The sequence below is a fragment of the Canis aureus genome, chromosome 7, assembly GCF_053574225.1.
Source record: "Canis aureus isolate CA01 chromosome 7, VMU_Caureus_v.1.0, whole genome shotgun sequence".
NCBI lineage: Eukaryota > Metazoa > Chordata > Mammalia > Carnivora > Canidae > Canis > Canis aureus.
Genome location: NC_135617.1, coordinates 61,373,768 through 61,386,171, shown reverse-complemented (window position 1 = coordinate 61,386,171; position 12,404 = coordinate 61,373,768). Strand labels below are relative to the sequence as shown.

Here is a 12,404-nt window from a genome sequence, read left to right as displayed (position 1 = left end):
TTTGTAAAAGGTGCTAGGAGTGTGTATCATCAGTTGTTTATGAGCAGTCTACTTATGGATTTGAAATATAAGAAGTTGTTTGCTATTCGATTTGCAAAGGTAGGTAGTCTCTCAGTTTTATATTTTTTAACAAAATAGGTTATATTCAGAATAAATATAATCCATTATTATATCCAGGCTTTATAATATTAGCAACTAATAGTATTATGTCACTGTATTGATTTTAAATTCTAAGAAACTTCAGTAGATGATCTTTTTATCTTTTATCAATAAAGTAAAATTCCAGCAGTAAGACTTTTCTTTTCGTCACCTGCCATAATAATACAGATATCCAGCTGTGAAATCTATATAATATGAAATGATAAATGAAGAATTTAAACCTGTGCCATTGTGAATTATGGTATTATTCCCATTAAAATGTATATAAGGAAAAGATAGTCTTAGCTGAAGTGACATGTATGTATGGATGTGATTTAAGAATCTTGAAATCTTGGTTGTTGATATTGTTGAATTATGTTCTTTTCTCCCTTCTTGTAATATGTGCTTATTTTTTTTATTCACCTGAACTAGAAGTTCTTAATTAGGAAGCATATAAGGATCATATGGGGGACTCTTTCAAAAAATATATAAAAAAAAAAAAAATATATATATATATATATATATATATTTGTGTCCCGTTCTCAATGAAGCAGATGCACCAAACATCAGGTGATTCTGATATACACCTATAAGAAATAAAAGTCCGGTTTCATCAGAGACCATGTAAAGCTGCTGTGGTTTAGCCCTATAAGAACATCCCAGGATTTTAGAAGCTGTTACTCCTATTTGAGCTCAGAAATTGCCATGGTGCTCAAGAAGGTTGTATAGCAAATCAATATTCATACAAAATTTAATTGGTAGAAGTCATTTCAGTTACCATTCTCATAGCAGTGTTATGTTGTTGACTCCTCCAGCACTGACTTTTCATTATGATCCTTAAAACATTTGGTCATTGTGGATTAGAGGTGAATCTCCCCCTTGTTGTTTAGAATTACCAGCAGTTGCAGAGAGATTTTATGGAGGATGATCACGAGCGAGCAGTGTCCGTGACTGCTCTGTCTGTCCAGTTCTTCACCGCACCTACTCTGGTGAGTAGTGCTTGCCTTTTCTTTGTAACTGATAGCTGGCACTCCTTGCCTTTTTTTGCCTTCTTAATAGAACTATGAGCGTTTGCAGAGTGATTATGTGACAGATGACCACGACAGAGAGTTTTCAATCGCAGACCTCTCGGTTCAGATATTCACGGTCCCTTCACTTGTAAGTACTAAAAGACTTAGAAGAACTTTCTTGTTTGTCATTGACAAAAATTAAAGTCTTAAAATAATAGAAAATGAAGATCTATATATTCCTGAATAGAATAATATTTTATTAACGGGTGTTGGGACTTGAGACACTTTTGACCATGCTAGAACATAGCCTTCAGTATGTAATCTAGAGACAAAAAAGTCATTTAAACTTAATCTGTATGTTCTAATACTACTTCCCTGAGGTTTTGAACTGGTGAGTTAAAAATTAAGCTGATTGGTTTAACAAATTTATCCATTAGAAACAGCATATTATATAGAATCTCACATTTTAGGAAGCTCCCCGCCCCCACCACCTACCCAATAAGGGAGAGGGTAGCTAAGGCAATAGAATCACAATGATTATGGATCATCTTGTACTAAGTTTTACTAGTTCCTCAGGGAGACATCACTATATTTTTGTGCTATTCAGTAATTAAAATGCATATTTAATTTATTTAACAAAAATGTATTGAGCATCTATGATTTATTGGGCACAATTCTAAGCTTTGGGAATACAATGGTGAACAAAAACAAAAAAAAAGATGCAGTCCTTGCCCTCATGGAACTTAAAATAATGAGAAAGACTCATAGAACTGGTTCATTAAAATTATAATGAAAACAAGAATTTGGTTGTTTTGAGAGAGAATAGAGAGAGCTGATCTTTTCCCAAAGTGCAGATAGAAATTCTGTAGGGAAGGCACCTTTATGTGGGCATATGAAGGAAATTTCATTTAAAGGGACCAGCACTTGAGAAGTGCTGAAATAAAGTTCCTATCCAGGAAACAAAGCCAGCACAGTTGAAGATCCTTGAACATGGAATAAAATGAGACCAGAAATGAAGGCGGGTGCCAAATTGTACAAATTTAAGAGTATTCTGAGGTTATTTTCCTACAAGGTACATTTTCCAGTTTATTTGTTCATTTGTTTTTAACGAGTATTTTTCCCCAGATTACCTTTATGTTCAAAGATATATTCTAGTATAGTAGAAGCTGTCTTTATCCACACTGAGGTATTATAGGCCAAGTGAAGGATTTTGATTTTTATCTGAAGAGGATGGGAAAACATTGAGTTTTAAGTGTCATTTACATCATCATGTTTGTGATTTTTAAAAGATCATGCTTTTTTTTTTTTAAAGACTTTATTTATTCATTCATGAGAGACACAGAGAGAGGCAGAGACACAGGCAGAGGTAGAAGCAGGCTTCACTCAGGGAGCCCAATGTGGGACTCCATCCTGGGACTCCAGGATCACTCCCTGGGCCGAAGGCAAGCACTAAACTGCTGAGCTACCCAGACATCCCAAGATCATGCTGTTTGTAATTTGGAGAACAAATTGACAGGGGGCAAAAATGAGTGTGAAGAACCTAATTAGCTGATGCAATGATCCCTACAAGACATAAATTTTTTCAGAAAAGAATGAAAGAGACTATACTGGCCAATTTAATTGAGTTCTCTGTTACTTCATACCAAAACCCAATAAAGCAATTTACAAAAAAATACCATCTGATCTTTCTCACAGGTGAGCTTGCACAAATCAAATCAAGTAATATAGAAAAAGGGTAATAGGAGATCCCTGGGTGGCTCAGCGGTCTAGTGCCTGCCTTCGGCCCAGGGCATAATCCTGGAGCCGCGGGATCAAGTCCCATATCAGGCTCCCTGCGTGGAGCCTGCTTCTCCCTCTGCCTGTGTCTCTGCCTCTGTCTCTCTCTGTGTCTCTCATGAATAAATAAATAAATCTTAAAAAAGAAAAAAAAAAGAAAAAGGGTAATACATCATAACCAAGTTATGAATAGTATAACATTTGAGGGGAAAAATCAGTTGGCATAACTTACCTTACTAATAGAAAAAAATTATATCAAATGCTTTTTCTGAATTAATGAATATTAGACACTCATTCATAATTTAAAACAAAAAAATACTTCATACCTGGGAATGAAAAAGAACTTTAATGTAATAGAGTACCTAAGAACAAAACAAAAAATAAAAATCTAAAGCAAAAATTGTACTTAATACTGACCATTAAGAGCTTTTCCCCTGAGATCAGGAATGAGAAAGATTCCTGCTTTTATTCACCACATGATGACTGCCATACTTTCTGTAGTTTCTTGAGATAGATGTTTAAATTGTTGGCTTTCAGCCTTTTTTTCTGATAAGTGCATTTAAGGCCTAATTTTCCAATTTTCCATCTAAGCATAATATTAGCTACACCTCACAATTTTATTATATCCTATTTTTATTAAATAGTTCAAAAATTTACTGAGTTCCTTCATGATCCATTGATCCTTGATCCATTTGTTCTTTTTTGTGATTACACTTCTTAGAAATATATTGCTAAATTTCAAAACACTTAGACATTTTCTAATTATTTTGTTATGAATTCTAGCTCAGTTTCACTGGGGTCAGAGAAAATGCTGATATCAGTTCTTTGTTGAGTCTAGCTTCATGGCCCAGAATGTTTTCAGTTTGGTAAATGTCCCATGTGGACTTGAAAATAATATATATTCTCTTACTATTGGGTGCAGTGTTTCTATATGTCCCTTAGGTCAAGTTTGTTTATTTTCTTTGTATAAGTCTTATGTACTTAACTAATTTCCTGTCTACTTGTTCCTTCAACTATTAAGAATCTTAAGAGTCTCCCAATGTGATTGTTGGATTTGTCTTTCCCCTTTTAGTTCTGTTTTTATCTATCTGCTTTATATATCTTTATGTGATTAAGTACATACAAATAAAGAATTATATCCTAGATTAACCCTTTTATCATTTTAAGTTATCTTTTTTCATCTCAGATAATGCTTCTGACTTGAAGTAATTTATCTGATATTACAGCAACAACTCCTTTCTTTTGGTTAGTGTTTGCATAGTATTGTCTTTTCCATTGTTAACATTTTTAACCTTTTTTTTTTTTTTTTTAAAGAGAGAGTGGGGAATGGAGGGAGGGTTAGAGGGAGGAGTAGAGAATCTCAAGCAGACTCCACACTGAGCACAGAGGCCAACATGGGGCTCGATCTCACAATCCTGAGATCATGGCTTGAGCTGAAATCAAGAGTTGGACATGTAACCAACTCCCAAGCCGGGAGCCACCCAAACACTCCACATTTTTACTTTTTTGTACACTTACATTAAACTTATGTCACTTTTTTAAAGCATGTATTTACGTTTTGTTTACCCAATCTGATACTCCTGATGATGTAACCAAATTACTGCTCATTTAATATAATCACTAATATATTTGGCTTTATATTTGCCACATTATGATTTTTTTCTGTTTGAACCATCTATTTTGTTTCTTTTTCTCTTCCTTCTTACCTTCTTTTGGATTAAACAGTAATTCCTCCCTCCCCCTTACTAACTTGTTTATTCTATTTTATTTTTTAAGATTTTATTTATTTATTTATGAGCAACGGGGGTGGGGGGGGCGGCGGCAGAGACACAGGCAGAGGGAGAAGCAGGCTCCATGCAGTGAGCCCAACGTGGGACTCGATTCTGGGTCTCCAGGATCACACCCTGGGCTGCAGGCGGCGCTAAACTGCTGCGCCACCGGGGCTGCCCACTTGTTTATTTTATATTCACTTAATACTCTTTTTTTTTTTAATTTTTTTTAAATTTTTATTTATTTATGATAGTCACAGAGAGAGAGAGAGGCAGAGACATAGGCAGAGGGAGAAGCAGGCTCCATGCACCGGGAGCCTGATGTGGGATTCGATCCTGGGTCTCCAGGATCGTGCCCTGGGCCAAAGGCAGGCGCCAAACCACTGCGCCACCCAGGGATCCCACTTAGTACTCTTGTAAAGGTGACTCTAAAGCATTTTACTCAAAGTGTCAGTAGTGACAGGATAAACAATATGTACTGCACTGAACCAACACATTGTTGCTCTCAGCAAAGCTCTTGCTATGAGGAAAAAATGTCAGCTTAAACTGTTAAGAATTAATTGATTTATCTTTTTGTCACAACTGACAACAAGCTTTTTGCAGGCTGCTAGTCCATGAATGGTTATGGCGTGCATCCGTGACATTGTAAGCAAGCACCATGTTTCAGCCTCTGAAGAGTGGAAGTCTAGGCTTCCCCACTCAGCCTTTGCTGGTGTAGTTACTGTCTGAAAATTTCTGTCCTACTGGGTTACTTCTTTCCTGTGGCTGACAAAGCAGGCTTTTATTGGGACTTTTTAAAAAATATGTGCTCGTTGGCATTTTTGGGTTACTAGCTTCTTAGAACTCTGTCTTCTTGTGTTCTTTGTGGTCCGTAGCCAGTCTGCCTTCTTCTGGCCACCTTTCTGAATCTTATGGTGTTGTTTTGCTTATAATGTCCGGAATTGTTAGGTGTACTTACTAAGAAAACTACACCTACTTTCACTTGATTTCTGAAGCAAAAATCCATTCTTTTTTAAGATGCCAGTTTTCTGGTGAAATTCTCCATTTTTCCTCAATTTTCTGAAAATGTAAATCTTAACTTTTTTTTTTTTAAGATATTTTTATTTATTCACGAGAGACAGAGACATAGGCAGAGGGAGAAGCTGGCTCCCCACAGGAGGCCAATGCAGGACTCTGTCCCAGGACCCCAGGATCACGACCTGAGGCAAAGGCAGAAGCTCAACCGCCTGAGCCACACAGGCGTCCCTCTTAACTATTTTTTTTTCCTCTTAACTACTTTAAAGTCATGGTCTTGGGGCACTTGTGTGGCTCAGTTGGTTGAGCTTCGGATTCTTGATTTCAACTCAAGTCATGATCTCAGGGTTGTGGGATAAGTCCCACTTCAGGCTCTGTGCTCAATGTGAAGTCTGCTTAGGATTCTCTCCCTCTGCCTTTCCCCGTCCCCACTCTCATGCATGTGCTACCCCCTACCAAAACAGATATATAAATAAAATCTTAAGTAAAGTTATAGTCTGATAATGTCATTATCTAGATCATTTGTAGTTCTATTCCTATTTGATTTTTTTTTTATATATTTTGCCCTATGTTAAGCATTTGAAATGCTTAACTTTTTTTTGACATTTGTCTTCGGTTTCAGCAGTGTTGCTGTGATTTATGCAGGTTTGGCTTCCTTTATATTTATACATATTGGAGTTGGGTGACGCCTGGGTGGCTCAGTGGTTGAGTGTCTGCTTTTGGCTCAGTGCGTGATCCCAGAGTCCTGAGATCGAGTCCCACATCAGGCTTCGTGCCTGAAGCCTGCTTCTCTACCTGCCTGTGTCTCTGCATCTCTCTGTGTGTCTCTCATGAATAAATAAATAAAATATATTTAAAAAAGATATTGGTGTTGGTAGATACTGTATCCCTAGGCTGATGGCTTTCTCAGTTTTGGAAGTTTTAGTGTCATTCTCTCCTCAAATATGGTTTCTGCCCTATTCCTTTTTTCTCATTGCCTTCTGATAGGATGTTTTTTATTAAAAATCTTAGACACTGCATGATATCTTTCTCCTAAGAAAATTCTCCTTCATGTTAGGCAGCTGGAGTGAGGCCAGTCACCTTAATCCAGTTAGAAATTGACATGACTCCAGGTTATTGGTTTTTGGGTTGTTGGGGTTTTTTTAGGTTTTATTTTTTCATGAGAGACACAGAGAGAAAGGCAGAGGGAGAGACAGGCTCCCTTGTGGGGAGCCTGGTGCGGGATTCTATCCCAGGACTCCAGGATCATGACCTGAGCCAAAGACAGATGCTCAACCACTGAGCCACCCAGGTTGCCCCTGTTTTGTTTTTGTTGTTTGTTTGTTTGATTTTTTTGGTTTTGTTTTGTTTTTTTGTTTGTTTTGGTTTTGTTTGTTTTTGTTCTTAAGATTTATTTATTTATTCATGAGAGACACACAGTGAGAGATGCAAAGACATAGGCAGATGGAGAACCAGGCTCCCCACAAGGAGCCCGATGGGGGACTTGATCCTGGATCTTGGGATCACACCCTGAGCCAAAGGCAGATGCTTAACCTCTGAGCCATCCAGGCATCCCAAGGTGCCCCTATTTTGGCAAGACTTTGTCTTCTGGGTCATCCTCACCCCTGTGACATTCCCAGTCAAGAGTCTAGGGTGTTCACTAGAGTTCCTTTCCTCTCTAGGTTCCTGAACTTGTTTTTTTTCCTCTGGTTGCTGAAACTGCCACATCACTCCTTTGCTCTTCTAGTCTGTCTGCTCTTAGACTTCTGGCCTGTACAGCTTCAGAATTTTGTAGGTGTCTTATGGGGAAAACTAGAAGAAATTTGGACTCCATCTCCACCCTTCTGTTCTCACTAGAATCCTGGCCGCCCCACTTCCCACACCAGCTAAAATCTCAGATTTCTCTCCCTATTAGCATCTTTTTCAGACTCCTTCCTGGGATCTTCAATCCTGTTTTGCCCTACTCCCAAAAACGTCAGATGCTGAAGGAAAAGCAGCTGCAGGATGTTGGCTTAGTGCCCTCTGCCATTCCCCTTCTCTATGCTTTTATCCCCTTGAATCCTTGTTGCCTCAGCAGCTCTCTAATGATTTCAAACTTTTTTTCCTAATTGATCTTTTCTGGTTGTTCTTAGGGTAAATGTTGGTCAGTCTCAAGCTTAATCCATCATGACTGGAAGGAAGAGTACATGTATAGTTTATTTGAAAAAGCAGCATTATTCATTAATCTGCCTAACCCTGCTTAACAATCAATTGCCTGGATATTAGTTAAGTGTTCTTATCAGTGATAAAATCTCATATATTGGTCTTTTGGGTTAACTGAAAATCCAGTCTTCACTTACAAATAGCCTGATCAAGAACCAGTACTAATAATTCAAGTGATTACAATATCTTGTTCTAATTTGTTTTTATTAAATGTGCCCTAATTTATAGTCAGCACTACCCTGTATGCTCTATCATGTTTAGTTTAACTAAAAGTATATGCACAGGCCATTATTTTTCAATAGTTTTTCAGAGAGGTGCTTGGGTGGCTCAGTCAATTGGGCATCGAACTCTTGGTTTCTGCTCAGGTCCTGATCTCAGGATGGTGAGATGGAGCCCCACGTCAGGCTCTGTGCTCAGAGTGGAGTCTGCTTGGGATTCTCTCTCCCTTTGCCCCTGCCCCTCCTGCTGCTTGCTCGCTCGCTCTCTCAAAATAAGTAAATAAAATCTTTATAAAAAATAAAGTTTTTCAGATTCTTGAGGGGGGGCCTATGGCCCATTTTGAATATATTGTTAGATATGTAATGAGCCTTGCAACACAAAATTGAATACAAATTACATAAGACAAATACAATTGTAATTAAGGTAAGTAGCAATAGTATATTTTAAAGCAAAGTGAACTATAGGCATTTAAAAGTCAAGCAGGGGCAGCCCGGGTGGCTCAGTGGTTTAAGCGCCGCCTTCAACCCAGGGCGTGATCCTGGAGTCCCGGGATCGGGTCCCACGTGAGGCTCCCTGCATGGAGCTGCTTCTCCCTGAGCCTGTGTCTCTACCTCTCTCTCTCTTTCTTTGTGTGTCTCTCATGAATGAATAAATAAAATCTTTTTTAAAAATAAATAAATAAAAGTCAAGCAGTTTTTTAGGATGATAAGAAGTACTAGAACTGTATAATAATATTAGATACTTAATGTTGAAGATTACCTTAATAAGTAGGTAACAATCATAAGGTGATAAAGCCAAGCACTTAGAGTTTTTTGTCCTTCTCTTCTATTGTAACCTTGGAAAATATGCTTTCTTTAGTTTTCTTTTTAGAAGTAAAAATTCCTGAAAAACACCCCTGTTTTAATGAGACAGTACTAATGGATGTCTAATCGTTGTTGTTTTTTTTTAAGTTGGCACCCATGACAATTAGAATCCAATCCAAAATTACATAGTGGATTTAACATTCATCTGAAACTGAAAATGCTAAATAAATGCCTTAGTTGGTGAGATTTACATTCCACCAATATTAAATTGTCTCTACCAAACTTCCTTCAACTGTTGGTTATAAGTCTTGTAAAGCAGGCTCTACAGAACATTTTCCTTGGGTCAAATTGCGTTATACTCATTTAAGTTTCTCAAAATCAACAAATATGCAAACGAAAAGGAATATCCTCTTATCTTAACCTATCAATATCTCTTCTTCAAACTTATCCTTAGTCTTCACTGTGTAGGAAAATGAACAGAAGTTAATCCTGTTGACTTTGGGGATTCCTAGGGCCTATGTCCTGGCAATGTGATGATGACATTTGAGTTTTCAAAGGAATATTTAACTGTAGATTTTCTCCTTATCCTATGACCTCAGAACTTAACTTTTACAATAAAACACAACTTTACTATATTGTTAGACTTCTGTCTTCTGAGCTTTTTTGCCCACCTTTTTTCCCCCCCACCTTTTTAAGAGATACATGCATGTATGTATTTGAGAGAGAGAGTACATGTGAGCACTGGAAGCTGGTGTGAGGCAGAGAGAGGGAGAGAAGTGTGGAGCCTGACATGGGGCTGGATCCCATGACCCTGAGACAGTGACCTGAGCCAAGATGAAGAAGTTGGCTGCTCAACCAACTCACCCACCCAGGCACCCCTGTCCTACTTTTTGATGCAACTTTCTATACTGCTAGTTAATAAGAGACCTAGTTAAATAGTCCCCCAACACCAATAATACCCTTGAACCTAGCTGGCTAGGAAAAAAAAAAAAAAAAAAAAAAAAAAGAACCTAGCTGGCTAGAAAAGTAGGGGAAATACATGATCTTTTATAGCAGAGTGATAATGAAGAATTCAAATAATATTAGACCTTCTGACTATTATGGAGCAGAAAAGGAAATGCAAATTGTTATAAATAATGTCCAACTTCATTCAAAGTATGATTCAAGTTAAAACCATCAGAATGGCAAAGATCAAAATGTTTAAAGTTGCATTGTGTTATTGAAAGCACGACGGGGGATCCCTGGGTGGCGCAGCGGTTTGGCGCCTGCCTTTGGCCCAGGGCGCGATCCTGGAGACCCGGGATCGAATCCCACGTCGGGCTCCCTGCATGGAGCCTGCTTCTCCCTCTGCCTGTGTCTCTGCCTCTCTCTCTTTCTCTCTGTGTGACTATCATTAAAAAAAAAAAAAAAGAAAGCACGACGGGAAAGGCACACGCAGTAGATGGACATAGAAATTGGTAAGCTTCTTTGTGGAGACAATTTAATGATATTAGTAAAATTTATAATATGCGAACACTTTTACCTAGTAATTCCACTTCTAGAAAATTATTCTATAAATATCCTTGCAATCATACACAGCTAATATTTGTTGCAATATCTTTTGTAATAAATAGCATAAGACTGGAGAAAACTCAAATGTCACAACATATCACCAGTAAGCGCCTGCCAACTAAATAAAGTATGATAGAAAAACATACCTGGTGAATTATGAAGAATTGAGGAAATTTACATGAACCAATAATGGGATAATCTCCAAAATATATAAAGTGAAAACAACAGTGTAAATAATGTTTATAATATACTATCCTTTGAGGGCAAGAAATGGATATAATTAAATATATATATACTTTTATCTACTTAGTAGCACTTAACCCATATATTATAAACGTATATACATGTGTATATACATATATATATGTATGTGTTATACACACACATGCTATCTCTGGAAAAATATGCAAGAAAACTGCTAACAGAGATTGCCTTTGCAAGGGGGACTTTGGGAGCTAGGAGACTTTTTATGTGTGTTCTTTTTTTGCATCATTTATATGTATTTGCTTATTTAAAAATATATATACGTAGAAACAAAAACAAATTTTAAAATAAATTTTAAAAGGAGATTAAGAGGAAATACAGTTTCATACTAAGTTCTACAGAATGAATCTATGATAGGAACCTCTGGATTCTAGAATAATTATACCATACCATTATAGGTGTCTAAATGTCTCAGTTAAGAAAAATTTGCAGCCTGGTTCAGACCCCTACCCTGAATTGTCTTTGAATAAATGAGTCTTGGATCTGTCTCCTAATATTCTGGCATCTTTCTCCCTGATATAATTGTTGCTTCATACACTTGGCAGTTGGAGTAAGTAATTGTTTAAAAATACACAGTAATGCATTTATAATACTATATAGTTACATTGAAAAGGGTTTAAACCTCAAAGAGCTAACCAGTGTTGGTGACTTTTTTTTTTTTTTTTTTTTTTTTTTTTTAGCTTTCTAGTAAGTAGGTTTTGATTACCAATGTACTCTGATACACTTTGTTCTAGGCTCGGATGCTTATCACAGAAGAAAACCTGATGACCATCATCATTAAGACTTTTATGGATCATTTGAGACATCGAGATGCCCAGGGCAGATTTCAGTTTGAACGATATACTGCTTTACAAGCCTTCAAGTTTAGGAGAGTTCAGAGCCTTATTTTTGATCTCAAGTAAGCTTTTGTTTAATTGTCTCAGCCACCTGCATCTTTTAATATGTCAGTGTTTACCCATATGTTCATTGCTATTTTTATCTTGTTCAGGTATGTGTTAATTAGCAAACCAACTGAATGGTCAGATGATCTGAGGCAGAAGTTCCTAGAAGGATTTGATGCCTTTTTGGAATTACTCAAATGTATGCAGGTATGTATAAATGGAACATTTTAATGAGGAGCACTTCCCTTTTATTTTTTTCTTGGTTCATTAAACTTAACATCTTTCTATCTAGGTGTTTTTTTCATTTGGGGCACATTTCCAAAAGAATAATTTGGATGACTACAATTTGGAGCAAGAAGCTTGTCTTTAATTGGAAACTCTTAGATGTAGAACAATGACATCCAAGCAAAAGTTTTGGCATCTATTGTTCTTTTCTATTTGGTTGTTCTTTGGGTTACTAGTAACATTCTTTCTTTGAGGATTGCAAGTTTACTATATTTTAATATACTATATTTTAATATGCTTAAGTAAAAGTATTAATTTAATTATTAAGTGAAAGTATTATTAAGTTAACTATGTTTAATTTTTATTTTTAATGTTTCCATAATTCTCTCCTTGATATAATATTTAGATAATACAGTATAGAACTTGCTCCCCTCTGTTTAATTCTCTTTTTTTGGAAACACCTAATACAGAAGAGAATCTAGAAACAGAAGCCAACTGGTAAAAAAAAAAAAAAAAAAAAAAAAGGCCAAATGGTATATTTAACCAGTTTAACTGTAAGAAGGTGGATGTCAT

At 36.7% G+C, this 12,404-nt stretch overlaps 1 protein-coding gene across 8 annotated transcripts in view; it reads left to right on the top strand.

Annotated features, from left to right (window-relative positions):
- Positions 1-12,404, top strand: part of UBR2 (ubiquitin protein ligase E3 component n-recognin 2) — a 126,318-nt gene that overhangs the window by 62,605 nt on the left and 51,309 nt on the right. For 7 of the 8 annotated variants that reach the window (XM_077903988.1, XM_077903986.1, XM_077903989.1 and 4 more), the window contains 4 exons: positions 11-99; positions 1,198-1,296; positions 11,460-11,623; positions 11,714-11,813. In XM_077903988.1, coding sequence (XP_077760114.1) covers positions 11-99; positions 1,198-1,296; positions 11,460-11,623; positions 11,714-11,813 — 452 coding nt within the window. Of the gene's footprint in view, positions 1-10; positions 100-1,028; positions 1,128-1,197; positions 1,297-11,459; positions 11,624-11,713; positions 11,814-12,404 lie in introns of all 8 variants that reach the window. The other variant, XM_077903987.1, reaches the window with a different exon arrangement.